Source organism: Loa loa, assembly GCF_000183805.2.
Source record: "Loa loa unplaced genomic scaffold supercont3.195, whole genome shotgun sequence".
Classification (NCBI taxonomy): Eukaryota; Metazoa; Nematoda; class Chromadorea; order Rhabditida; family Onchocercidae; genus Loa; species Loa loa.
Genome location: NW_018108375.1, coordinates 47,368 through 58,767, shown reverse-complemented (window position 1 = coordinate 58,767; position 11,400 = coordinate 47,368). Strand labels below are relative to the sequence as shown.

Genomic DNA, 11,400 nt, shown 5'->3' with positions numbered 1-11,400 from the left:
ATATATATATATATATATATATATATATATATATATATATATATATATATATATATATATATATATATATATATATATATATATATACATATAGTAGCATTATACTTTCCCCCAATACTTGTCAATTGCTAAAATTTCAGTGCTGATATATGAATTGTTAAAAGAGTGGGAGTAGATTCGAAATATGAAGATATTCTAACCTTAGCCAATTTTTTACATAATTCTCATCTGATTATCTCTTTTTTTGCAGCTCTTATCAAGTTTTTTGGGCATCTTTCTGTGGCAAATGTGGAATGTTTGTCTCGATTTCCAAAATTTCTGGATTCATTGTTTGATTTGATTTATCACTTTGATCGATTGGACGCATCTTTACGTCTTCTTGCCTTTGATACACTTGGGGCTGTGGGGTCAACCGATCGTGCTAAAAAATTTTTGGATGGACAATACAATAATTGTCGTGAATTTTTCTTGATTTCTTGCTTGGTCTTGAACCTAAAGATTTGGAAATTTAGTAATATATTTGTTATCGGATTTTTTTTCTTAGTTGAAAGTTGAATGAGCTCTTGTTTTGCCATAACTTTGAGAAGTGAATCCTGAAGTGCTGACTGGAATATATTAGATTTTGGGAATATACCTTGAATCCTTTATATCAGTTACAGATGTTCTGTTTTTAGCACAGTGCGACATGAGGAGAGCAATGAATGCATTTGGTGTGGCTATTGCAAGTGGGCCACTCGATTTGCGAGTACGCCATATCAGTGCTTTATCAATGATGTTAGAAGTCAAAGATGAAGTTGAGGTAATGATACATTCATTTCCATTTATTTATTTAATGATACATTTTTTATTTGCATAATTTGAATTATAGCGCGAAATACTAAGCGTGACTATCTAAGCTCATGTTCAAAAAGTCAAATTTGGGAAATATTTCTGTACTCCAAACGAATGATCTGTATTTGCAGGATGCAGATGCAGATGCAGTTGCGCAGAAGTGGTTTAACTGGCTCGGTGAGACGTTTCCATCAGTTGTAATTTCTTATCTGAGCAAACCATTTGATGATGTTCGAATATCATCGCTACGATTACTTTTGGCACTTTTCGATCATAAATGGTCAATTCGCACATTCTACTTCGCTACTGGGTTTGTATTTTATCAACTTTGTTCGATGTCACTGTAGGTTGATGATGGTCGTGAGAACCAAGCTTTCAAGAATTGTTTCTGGCATTTATGAAATTACTTAGCTTGACTATATTCTTCGCATGGTTGCTTCTCAGTAAAATCCAAAGTGCCCAGAATATCATAATAGCGCTGTTCGATCATCTTATTTGAATCAAAATTCCTTCGTGACATCTGGAGCGTCTTAGTGTTATTTAAAAAAAAATGTCTTTGAGCATTGAAACGGAGATATTAAGAAAAATTCGAAATCGTAAGCAGTAAATGACACTTGAGAATACAAACCTTTAAGGTATATTTTATAACAGCATATTTTACAGCTTCCTGGCGTCTATATTAAATCGAAGTATTGAAAGAAATGCTGAGGGTAAGCAGTGTAAATATGATGTCATTTGCAAACTTATTGATAGTGCGGATCCTATCATTTCGCCGGAAGATATGATCAGGCTAAAAATGTACCGTCGTGAGGGAGCATTTTATGTTGAGAGAAATCCGCAGGTCGATATGGAAAATGATTAATTTCAAAAATTGCATTTTTTTTTATTCTTCTAAGCAGGATTACAATGTGATGAGTGGTAGCTTTATGCTTCTTATTTTTTGCTGTTATTCTTCGTTGTAAATTGCTACAAGTTTTTGTTGCAAGAATATTTTTAAACGTATTCTAATTAATTTTAGTTTCGTTTCTACCTGTTGATTGTGCTGAATGTTGTATTTATCAAACTTTATAGTATTCCAATAATTCCTTTTTTTCTATGAAGTGATGCTCAACAATAATAATTATTTATTTTCTATATTTAAACGACTTTAAAGTTTATTGAAATTTGCACCATGATTCCAGAGCATCCTTGAAAGTATAATACAAATCTAAAACACCTCGATTCTAGGAATTCCCCCGAAGTTTCCAGTTGCCCTTAAGAATTCCTAGGGCGGATTTCAGGCTTCTGTACAATTCCAGCTCCGCATCTTGTTAAGGGATATCTTTGATGATCCAAAATTATATTTTATATCGTACGCATTTCATTTTTTTTGCTCTTTCATACATCTATTTTATTAATTTTATTTATTTTCTGTGCATAATGTCAGGAAGGGCTGAAGCAGTCATTATTGTAATAATAAATTATTTCTAAATATTTGTTCCATGCTTCTAAATGACAAGGAATACCTGCCCTATCAATGTATGATTATCGCTTAAAAATATCCTGCTTTCTCTAACTCTCAAACAGTTTCTCAGTTCAATGTCAGTGTAGGAAGGTTTTTATAGAAAGAGAAGTTTCCTGGATTCTATTCTGGTAGTGAAGTCTTTTTTTTTGTCTGCTAACAACAGGAACCAGAAAGTTTACTGACATTTCATTAATTAGGTTTGTAAATGACGTGCTTTCAGATAATGGTTTTGAATTATATGATATTCTGAAGAACAGTTGACTGGTGAAGTTTTTCTCTATTTGTAAAACAACGAACTGAAGCAGTTATCGTCTTTCTGGATGATACATTTTTATAGATCGATTAGAAATGACTTATACAATAAATTGGGAAGGTTACGGTAAGTTCACTTTTATCCTCTCAATTAATGATTGATATATGAACGGTTTGCGCATTAAGATCAATCTCACTGTTTAGTATGTTGGCAGAAATTTGTTGCTAAATGAAAAGATGAATTTCAGTTGAGGAAATGGCAATTAGTACTATCCTTTACTTTGAAATGCAATCGATTTTTTTCCGTTTGTTCGGAGAATAATCGTTAAATGAAATGCCAACAAATGCTGATCATTAGTGATGGTGATGATAGTGTGATGGTTTGTAATAGTGATGATGTTGGTGTTGATGGTAATGGCGGTGGTTGTGGTGGTAATGATGATGTTTGATTAGCAGCGCCAACAATCTAGTATTAAGTAGGCAATTATGGTGAGATAGGAGATAAGAGGTAGAGAGGACATTTATTTGAGTGAATAGTATTGGATGACACACCCTGTGTAGTTTTTAGCAGATGCAAAAGCAAGTGAAATATGCAATGAACCAGCTAATCAGTCAGTAGTAGTAGCAATTCTCTTATTTGCTCAGCAATAAAACGCATATGAGGAGAATAGTTAAAGAGAGAAGATAGTGGAGAGAAACGAGGGATGTGAAATGTTATGGTAGATGTAGATGTGAGTATCTCTCGAACTCTCCTACATCATTCAACTCCATCCAACCTTATTGATTGCTAGGCATTTGTTTGTTGTGTATGCTCTCTGATGAGAACTATCATTTGATGTTGTTTACTTGCCATGCAGTTAACGACTAGAAATGCCCGTCCATACGAATAGTTTAGTTTCGTTCATTCATCACCATTGCAGCAGCAAGTCGATTTTGAAGTGACTTTTCTCATTCCGGAATTATAGAAATAAGGGATATTAAGATAGCACAGGCATGATATGTGTGTCGAGGACAATGAGCATTTTTAGTGACAGGTTGGAATTGTTAATTGGTTGATCATTAGGTAATTTAAACTGCTTGGTCTGCTTAACTGCTTGTCATTAGGTACTTTAAACAAATCAGTACTGTGGATCTTTTCCTGGAAATTAATGCTGGATTGTGTTTACCTTCAGTTAGAGCTAACTGGAGAGTTATGGTGGCTGTTAATTTTACCATCTGTTACTTAGATTGTTGTTCGACGTTGCGAGACCAGTTTTTTTTTAATTGTTACTAACCGAGTTTCGTGGTACTTTCGGTATCCAGTTCAGTGCTGTGAAGTGAAAGAGTGATGAGCGACATCAGTGGTGCCCATATCGTAGGATCCACAGAAATCAAAAAGGAGGAGATGGAAGAGGAATCGAAAACAGAAAGGAGATTAACTTTGAAACGAGCGATTGATGAAGTTGCCGGACAAATTAATTGTGATGAACAGCTTAAACGTTGGTTTATCATTTTGTAAATTACAAGAAAAATATATGTGTTGCTGGCATTGAATCGATTATGATTGGATGCGCACTTTTTTCAGGTTGTAAAATTAAAGTTGAAGATGGCAACGAAGAAGAAGATCTGTCAGAAATTTGTGCTAATGGTGCCCTTCTGGCTATGGAACCGTCTACTAGTCATTCTGTAACAGTAAATTGCGAGGTATGGGTTACAGTTGTATCTTTGTATATCTGTTTATTTACATAATTCGCATATTTATTTTGTTTTATATATCGGTCGGATTACTTTAACGAAATACTTTGGGATTTGTTAACAGTTTTTATGAAACCACAGTCTTTTCATTACTTGGAGGCATACTGTGTCGGGAAATGACTGGATTGATGGTGGGGGTGAAGGCATATGTAACTTTATTCCAGTAATATATGTCATTATATTAACACATTCAATGATATGGAACGAGGACAAATTTCGATAAGTGGTAAAAAAATCAACTGTAGTAATTCGAAAGAAAATTGGTCCTTTTTTCAGGATGGAAGTATTTTAACCGATTTTGGTGAGAAAGTTTCAGCATCCACCAAGTCAACTAATTTGCGACATGTGCTTGTTTTCAAAGGTTCTTCTGACTTCCTTGTTGAAGTGTTATTTTAACACTTCTATTATTTTTTTTCCTAGCATATGGATCTGCTAGTTATATTTCTGTCTTCTTCAGAAATAGTAATTTTGAATTTCCAGTTTAAGCACACAATTAATTGATATTACAGGTCCTGAAATGGAATGTTTCATAGATTTGGTTCGACGTAATGAGATACTTTGGGATGGTAGCTTTGAAGAGTATCACACACGAACGAACAAAAAGAAGCAAGCTTGGGAGAGCATTGCTGCAGAGATGTCGAATGATTTGAAACAAGTTGATGGTATTGTATTTTGATAGTAGCATTGAAAATGGTTTGGGGCCTCAGTAGATTTCAGTAGTAATGTGCTGTCATTTGTTCTTTCTTCGGTTCTGACCTCTTCTTTGTTTGGTCTTCATTCCAAATCTCTCCACTTACACCAAGTTTTATGCTGTTTCTCATTATTACCATACATAATGTTCATGGAGCACCAATATCGAATCAATTGTTTGTTCTCTATTTTAAGATTTGCAAAAATGAGTTTTTATAGATGTGTTGAATAACTTTAGTATATTTATTGGCTTGAAAATTTTGATCGAAAATTAGCAGATGTAAACGTTTCCTGAAGTTACGAGTTATCGCTTCTCAAATCATCTTGCGGAGAGTCGTTTATTTAAAAATATGTGATATATGAGCTGCAAGAATAAGTATAATCAATTGAGTAAATTAAATCAGTTGACGCTTATAATTCATTGTTAAAACTTGACAATTCAGAGTATTGCGAAGTTTTTCTTATTCATTATATAATGGTGCATGTTATAGAGGAAACATGCCGAAAAATATGGCTTCAGTTGCGACGATCCTATGCCAATGAGAAACGACAACAAAGGCAGAATCCTGGTGTAAGGACTACGCGAAATTGTAAATATCGTCGATATTTTGATGCAATGAAATTTCTGGATGGCATTATGGAAGAGGAGTTTGCTCGGTATGTTTACCATATCGTTATTGCAGAGAGTAGTGGTATGTTATGGATTCAAATACTCTACTTTGAAACTATGTTTTTTTTTTTTCAAGAGGACTCAATTAAGGTCTAGGTATAAATGAAACATTGAGTATAATGCGAGTTTCCCCTTAATCTGCTTTGAATCTTCATCAACATTTTGAATGTCTTAAGGAAAATGTATTTTTTATGGTATTCCTTTTGGTATTCCTTTTTAAGCAACTATAAAAAAGATTTAGTGCGTTGATGGCATTGGAATTAGTAATTTAAAGTCCCAGAATAAGTTATTTATCGTGAAAATTATTTGACAACTTCAAAATGATATTTCGGTATGTTTGGAACAATGGTTCCATCAACCTGTGTGTCAAAGAAATTTAAAGACGATGTATTCGAAACACATTCAGATTTTTCCCGAATTCTAAATATACTTGAGTACTTCTTAAATAAATATTTATGTGTTAGGTTCAAATAAAGATCCAGTTGATTATTGTGGTTTAAATCCAAATACATGAATGTCTAGGGATTCAAGAATTTAGTGAATTTTTCTCTTTTTTTCACACATACAGGCACCTTTAGTGGTCAAGTAAATAATTTGTATGTAGCTGGGTGAGCAACTTCGGAACTTCCAGAATTTTTGACTTATTTTTTCGAGTTTGTTACGAGTTGAAAAAAAAGACAAGAAATCTTTGCTGTAATTGTTGAGTCCTTTCAAATATCCCTGTTCTCTTTGTTTTCAGTGACAGCTTTTTCATATCAGAACCAGAAGGTGGAAAGTCATGTAGCAACAGCCCTGCTCCAGAGCCAGGGATTTCTAGAAAAGACATTATCGACAACATCCGAAAATCCGGAGGTGATTCCTTCATTATTCTGCTGTGCTTTCCGTCAATTGTTCTCTATGAATTACTACTGCTAATTAATTCATCAATATCCAAGAATAGGTTCAGGGAATTGTTAGATTTAACTAGTTCCCTTCTTCGCTTTTCATTATTCATTTCATACCGATTTTTTTTAGATATCCGCAAGGAAATTTCTGTGGAAAATGACGTTAATACTTCGAAGGTGATTGATACTATTGCTTTACTTGCGCACCAACTGCAAAGTCAAGGAAATGAACCACCGGTTGAGGTGACACAACCAATGCAGCTACTGCAACCAGCACAATCGTCAAAACCACTAGAAACAAGAGATTCTTCCGTCATTAGCGCTTCGGTACCAACGGAACAACAGTTTTACCAACAGCTGCAGACCTGCTTTTTTATGCTAACACCCGAAAAACAGGCAATTTTACAACGTGATGTCATGAAATTTGCTTTTAGGCGGACAAATCAGTTGATGGATGATACTGGTTTCTAGTGTAACTCTTACTGTATCATCACTTTTGTTCTACAATTTAATCCAAAACCAGCATATTGACTTTCATGGACCTATCCCTGCTCTTTGCTTTATAAGTATTCCTGATCAGCTTGCGGCTACAGATTCATAGAGCATCTGGATCGAAGAGCACGACATCTACGCCGCATTTTATTGACCTCATGCTAAACACACCTGTTCCATTGTCAGAGTCTAGTAACTCGAATACCAGCGTCGCCAGAAATATTTGAAACTCACGTAACCTCTTCTGCTATGTATTGTACAGAAAACGCGACTGCATTCTTGTTAATATATGCGCTGGTTTTCTGGTGGAGTGGTTGTGGATCCCAGCATTCCATAATATTTACTCGTTTGTTTGAAAAAATACCAATTTCTCTAGCACTAATAATGGTTCGGCATTCCGGAAAACTAGTAACTGATGGAATAGAAAAAATTCAGTATTCCAAGGATTTTTTTTGATATTGTTTTCACTTTTCAGAACCTAATACTTCTCTGTGATTGTTTTTTTATCATTTTACTTCCAGCATTTATTCTGTTTGGTATGTAGATTAATCATGGGTGTCAGTGATCCTTATTTTATCTGAATAATGAGGATGTGATATCATTGTGTATCATTGTGGTAAAAGAGAGGCTAGCACAACTTACTAAAACCATTGGCATAATAATTGAAATTGAATCATTGCAAATCGAAAAGGGATATTACTAATATTTTAAGCAATCATTTTAAGTCAAATGGAGAACCGAATTATTTCAAAACGTTCTTACTGTAACCTGGAGCTTTCTATGTTTGTAAAAAAAAGATAAAAATTTTCTGGATATCATATCTCTCTGATAAACTGATTCGATTTTTGAAAATTAGGATCCATCTTTTGCGATAACTTTAGGATTTAGTGGTAGTTAAGCCAATTTTCAGCACTGTCGGAAGTAATAAACTATATTCAGGAGGACCATATTGACTGTGGTGGTTTGCATTAAAACCTAGAAATGGTTAGCACAAATTAAGGAATTTTGGTGTTTGAGTGCCGGTCACATTTGAGCAACATCTTCAACAGGTGGGCATCGCACCGGAAGATACCGGAATTGCTAATTGTGCTTGATTATGGGGAACAATTTCGGAAATGTTACGGTAGTGGTATAATTGAGCAGTTTTATTGCTATGCCAAAATACCAAAACTTAACGTGCAGTAATTTGGTGGGAATACCAATGATATCTATGTTTGTAACGAGGATTGCATTGCAAATCCTGAAAAAGCCGATTAACGAGCAATTGCACTGGTACATATATCATAAATGTTTAGGACGATGAATTAGTGGGATGAGTTGATTTTATGAGCTAAAATTTTAAACTGTTGTTCACAACAATGAATAATTGCGAGCAATAGTGGAATGGAAAGTGGTAAAAATACTAATGGAACTTGACCAAGTGAAGTCTTTAGTGACACTTTTTCTAGGTTGAATTCTATATTTTAATTAGTGTCATAACTGGCTTCTGTCCTATTCGTTATCAAATCCTTGTGATAATATTTCATTTCCAAATGTAATACTTTGAAGTTTTTGTGTAATGGTACCTTTAGCATGTTGTATCTTACCTTCATCGATACCATCTTAAAAAAACCTTCCCTTTTTTGATTTTGAACAAAAAATTTCTAAAATGAAAGAAAAATTTTCATCTTATACTCAACAGTTTAAAATTCTTCGAAAATGCGAAAATATGAGCAATAACAGATCTAAGAGCAAATTGATTAAATTTAGCTGAGTTCTTCATTTCATACAAAGTTTCACAAACTAACGTCTTCCGAGTAATTCAATTCGTCAAGAATTCAGGAATGTGCAAAAATCTGCACCTTTTTCTTAGATTTCCCGGATCAGTAACAAAAAAGTCCATCAACAACAATTGCAGATGGTGAAATGGGAAGATTCCGAATTTTTCTGTTTACATCATGAACACTCGCAACACTCGAAGTGATAATAATAATGCTCTACCGTGCTTTTACTCTTTGTTAATAGTCCTTTTATTCAACCAATAGACTAAAGCTAGCGGATAGTTTAACTATCAAATGATCAATATTTCCTGATCAAATTTGGATTGAAAATTATGCAAAATGTCAGTATTGCATGATATTCCACTCAGGAAATATCCATTCAATTAGAATTTGAAAGCCTACTGTATAATAATTATCATAAAACTGAGAAGAAAATAAATTTAAAAAAAACAAAAATGGAATATCATGATAATGAAAAGGAATAAAGAAGATCAGATTTATTACTTAACGATATATGATCAAATTGCTCTTTTTCTTCCATCTCCATCACTATTTGCAATCTTCATTGTAAATTCTAACATCCTTTACTATTCTATTTTCCAAACATAATTGTATTATAGATAGATGATGCAGCGCAATTGTCCTGCAATGCCGTGCATTTAAAGAATGCGAACTCTTACAAGAATTATCCACTGATTGCCTTCTTTGATTTAACACACATGACTATCTTTTCCGCTTATTTACAAGTTTTTGGTCATTTCTTCCGCCATTCTCTGTTACCAACTCAACCGTTGTCATATTTCACTTCCTCTATATATGTTTGTTTTCATGTCAGATAGAAATGTGAAAGCATGAAAATAGAAAAAGATAACCCAGAAAATAAAACAAAGAAAAAAGCAAAAAAGAATGATAAAAGCGCAAAAGTTTTCATCATCCCATAAAATTAATAAACCAAAAGTATAAATTATGATCATAACATTCATTTATTGTGTTGCTCTAAATGAGAATTACTTTGACCCTTTAATTTCAAGAAACTTTTTATTCTATCTTGAACTATCATTATTCTCATCTTAATTATCGGATCAACTTTTAACCTTGTTTCACTTTCCTTTTCGTTTTTTGCACTTTTCATAAAATGCTTCTCTTTTTTTTTTTTTTGTCAAAAATGTCGCACACAATTCACTTTTCTATCATTTTTAAAACACACAAAAATAAATTAATTTAAAACCTTTTCTTTTTCCTTTACGAATTTATATCATAATTTATCAAAATGAGTGGTTCATTGTGTGCTTTCTCTTTTTCGATCGATAAAATAATAAAATAAGAGAAGACACGAAGTTAATAATACTCTGTTTAATATCAGAAAGTTATCCATTTTATCAAATTTCTCATTATTCATTAAATTTTTCTTATTAAAACATTTATCTATCAATAACTTTTTTTTTGTTTCACATTTAAAATTGACATATAATTAATTCAATTTTATCTGATTAATCTTATCTGACAATTATGATTAATGAGTTTTTTGCGCGTTACATATAGATTAATTAAATCTAAAGCTTGAGCTTGCATAATAGTTTAGATTTGAACTCTTTCATTATATGTATTATCATTTAAAGTTCGGTTAATAAAGACTTCTAACTTTTTCAGAAAATCAAAACTTTCCAATCCGGTTCAGGAAACCAGATAAGCAATGAGACAACTGACGGATTTTTGATTTGAGGATAAGCAAAAAGATATTAAAAAAAATGTTTGCAAGTTCAAGTTATTGCTGTGTAAACTACGGTGGTTATTTCCTACATGTTTTTTCCCTAATTTTTTGCCACAGTTCTTAAACCTAAGGGAGAATTAGTGTTATATGAGATTTTTGCCAATTTTACCCATACTTAATGTATTAAGCTTAACAGAAGCTACAATCATTACAAATTCTACCAGAATTATTCGAACCAAAAATTACATTAAATCTTTAATTGAATTCAAAATCGAATTGGTGAGATTGTATAAAAAGTTACATTGCAATATGAAATTCATTCATTGTAGAACTTATTCATTTCTTGTTAATAAAGTTGTAAAATTGCTTGTGACACAAATTTATAGGGTTAAAAACCAGATTATCGTCTTATCATAAATAACAACATGCAACAATGATAATAATGATAGCACTGATGTTTATATCTTCGCCATCATCCTATTATTGTTTCCTTGATTTAGTTATATTTGAAAATTTAAACCATTTCATGTCAACAATTGTGAATATCAATAATATAGATTCAATAATTTGTGTATATATAATATTAACTTAAAAAGATCAAAAAAAAGTTCAAATCCTGCTTAAAGTATTTATTCACTATTACTTGGTGAATGAATTTACGATTCATTGTAAAATGTTTTGTTATATCCAGTTATAAAGTATTCTTTTTTTTCTCCCCACCATATAAATCTATATAATTAAAAACATATAATAATAATAATAATAATAATAATAATAATAATAATAATAATAATAATAATAATAATAATAATAATAATAATAATAATAATAATAATAATAATAATAATAATAATAATAATAATAATATAGTA

General features: G+C 32.2%; 2 protein-coding genes across 2 annotated transcripts in view; both read left to right on the top strand.

The window, feature by feature from the left end:
- Positions 1–2,001, top strand: part of LOAG_18101 (hypothetical protein) — a 5,423-nt gene extending 3,422 nt beyond the window's left edge. Inside the window, exons 6-9 of the mRNA XM_020450769.1 lie at positions 251–457; positions 675–799; positions 963–1,141; positions 1,495–2,001. Of these exons, the coding sequence (XP_020305515.1) occupies positions 251–457; positions 675–799; positions 963–1,141; positions 1,495–1,693 (710 nt within the window). The 3' untranslated portion in view covers positions 1,694–2,001. The remainder of the gene's footprint in view (positions 1–250; positions 458–674; positions 800–962; positions 1,142–1,494) is intronic.
- Positions 2,002–2,560: 559 nt separating this feature from the next.
- On the top strand, positions 2,561–7,747 carry LOAG_08953 (hypothetical protein). Its single transcript, XM_020447835.1, has 8 exons — positions 2,561–2,714; positions 3,814–4,065; positions 4,152–4,270; positions 4,598–4,682; positions 4,831–4,983; positions 5,503–5,668; positions 6,421–6,533; positions 6,696–7,747. The coding sequence occupies exons 2-8, from the start codon at positions 3,915–3,917 to the stop codon at positions 7,034–7,036; spliced, it is 1,128 nt and encodes a 375-aa protein (XP_020301974.1). The 5' UTR covers positions 2,561–2,714; positions 3,814–3,914; the 3' UTR covers positions 7,037–7,747.
- The last annotated feature ends 3,653 nt before the right edge of the window (positions 7,748–11,400 follow it).

Bases quoted from the DNA above. Each gene is read 5' to 3' on its own strand.
- LOAG_08953 (XM_020447835.1), top strand. From the start codon at position 3,915: ATGAGCGACATCAGTGGTGCCCATATCGTAGGATCCACAGAAATCAAA. The intron at 4,683-4,830 runs GTTCTTCTGACT...TTGATATTACAG, and splicing joins ACATGTGCTTGTTTTCAAAG to GTCCTGAAATGGAATGTTTC. The intron at 6,534-6,695 runs GTGATTCCTTCA...GATTTTTTTTAG, and splicing joins CAACATCCGAAAATCCGGAG to ATATCCGCAAGGAAATTTCT.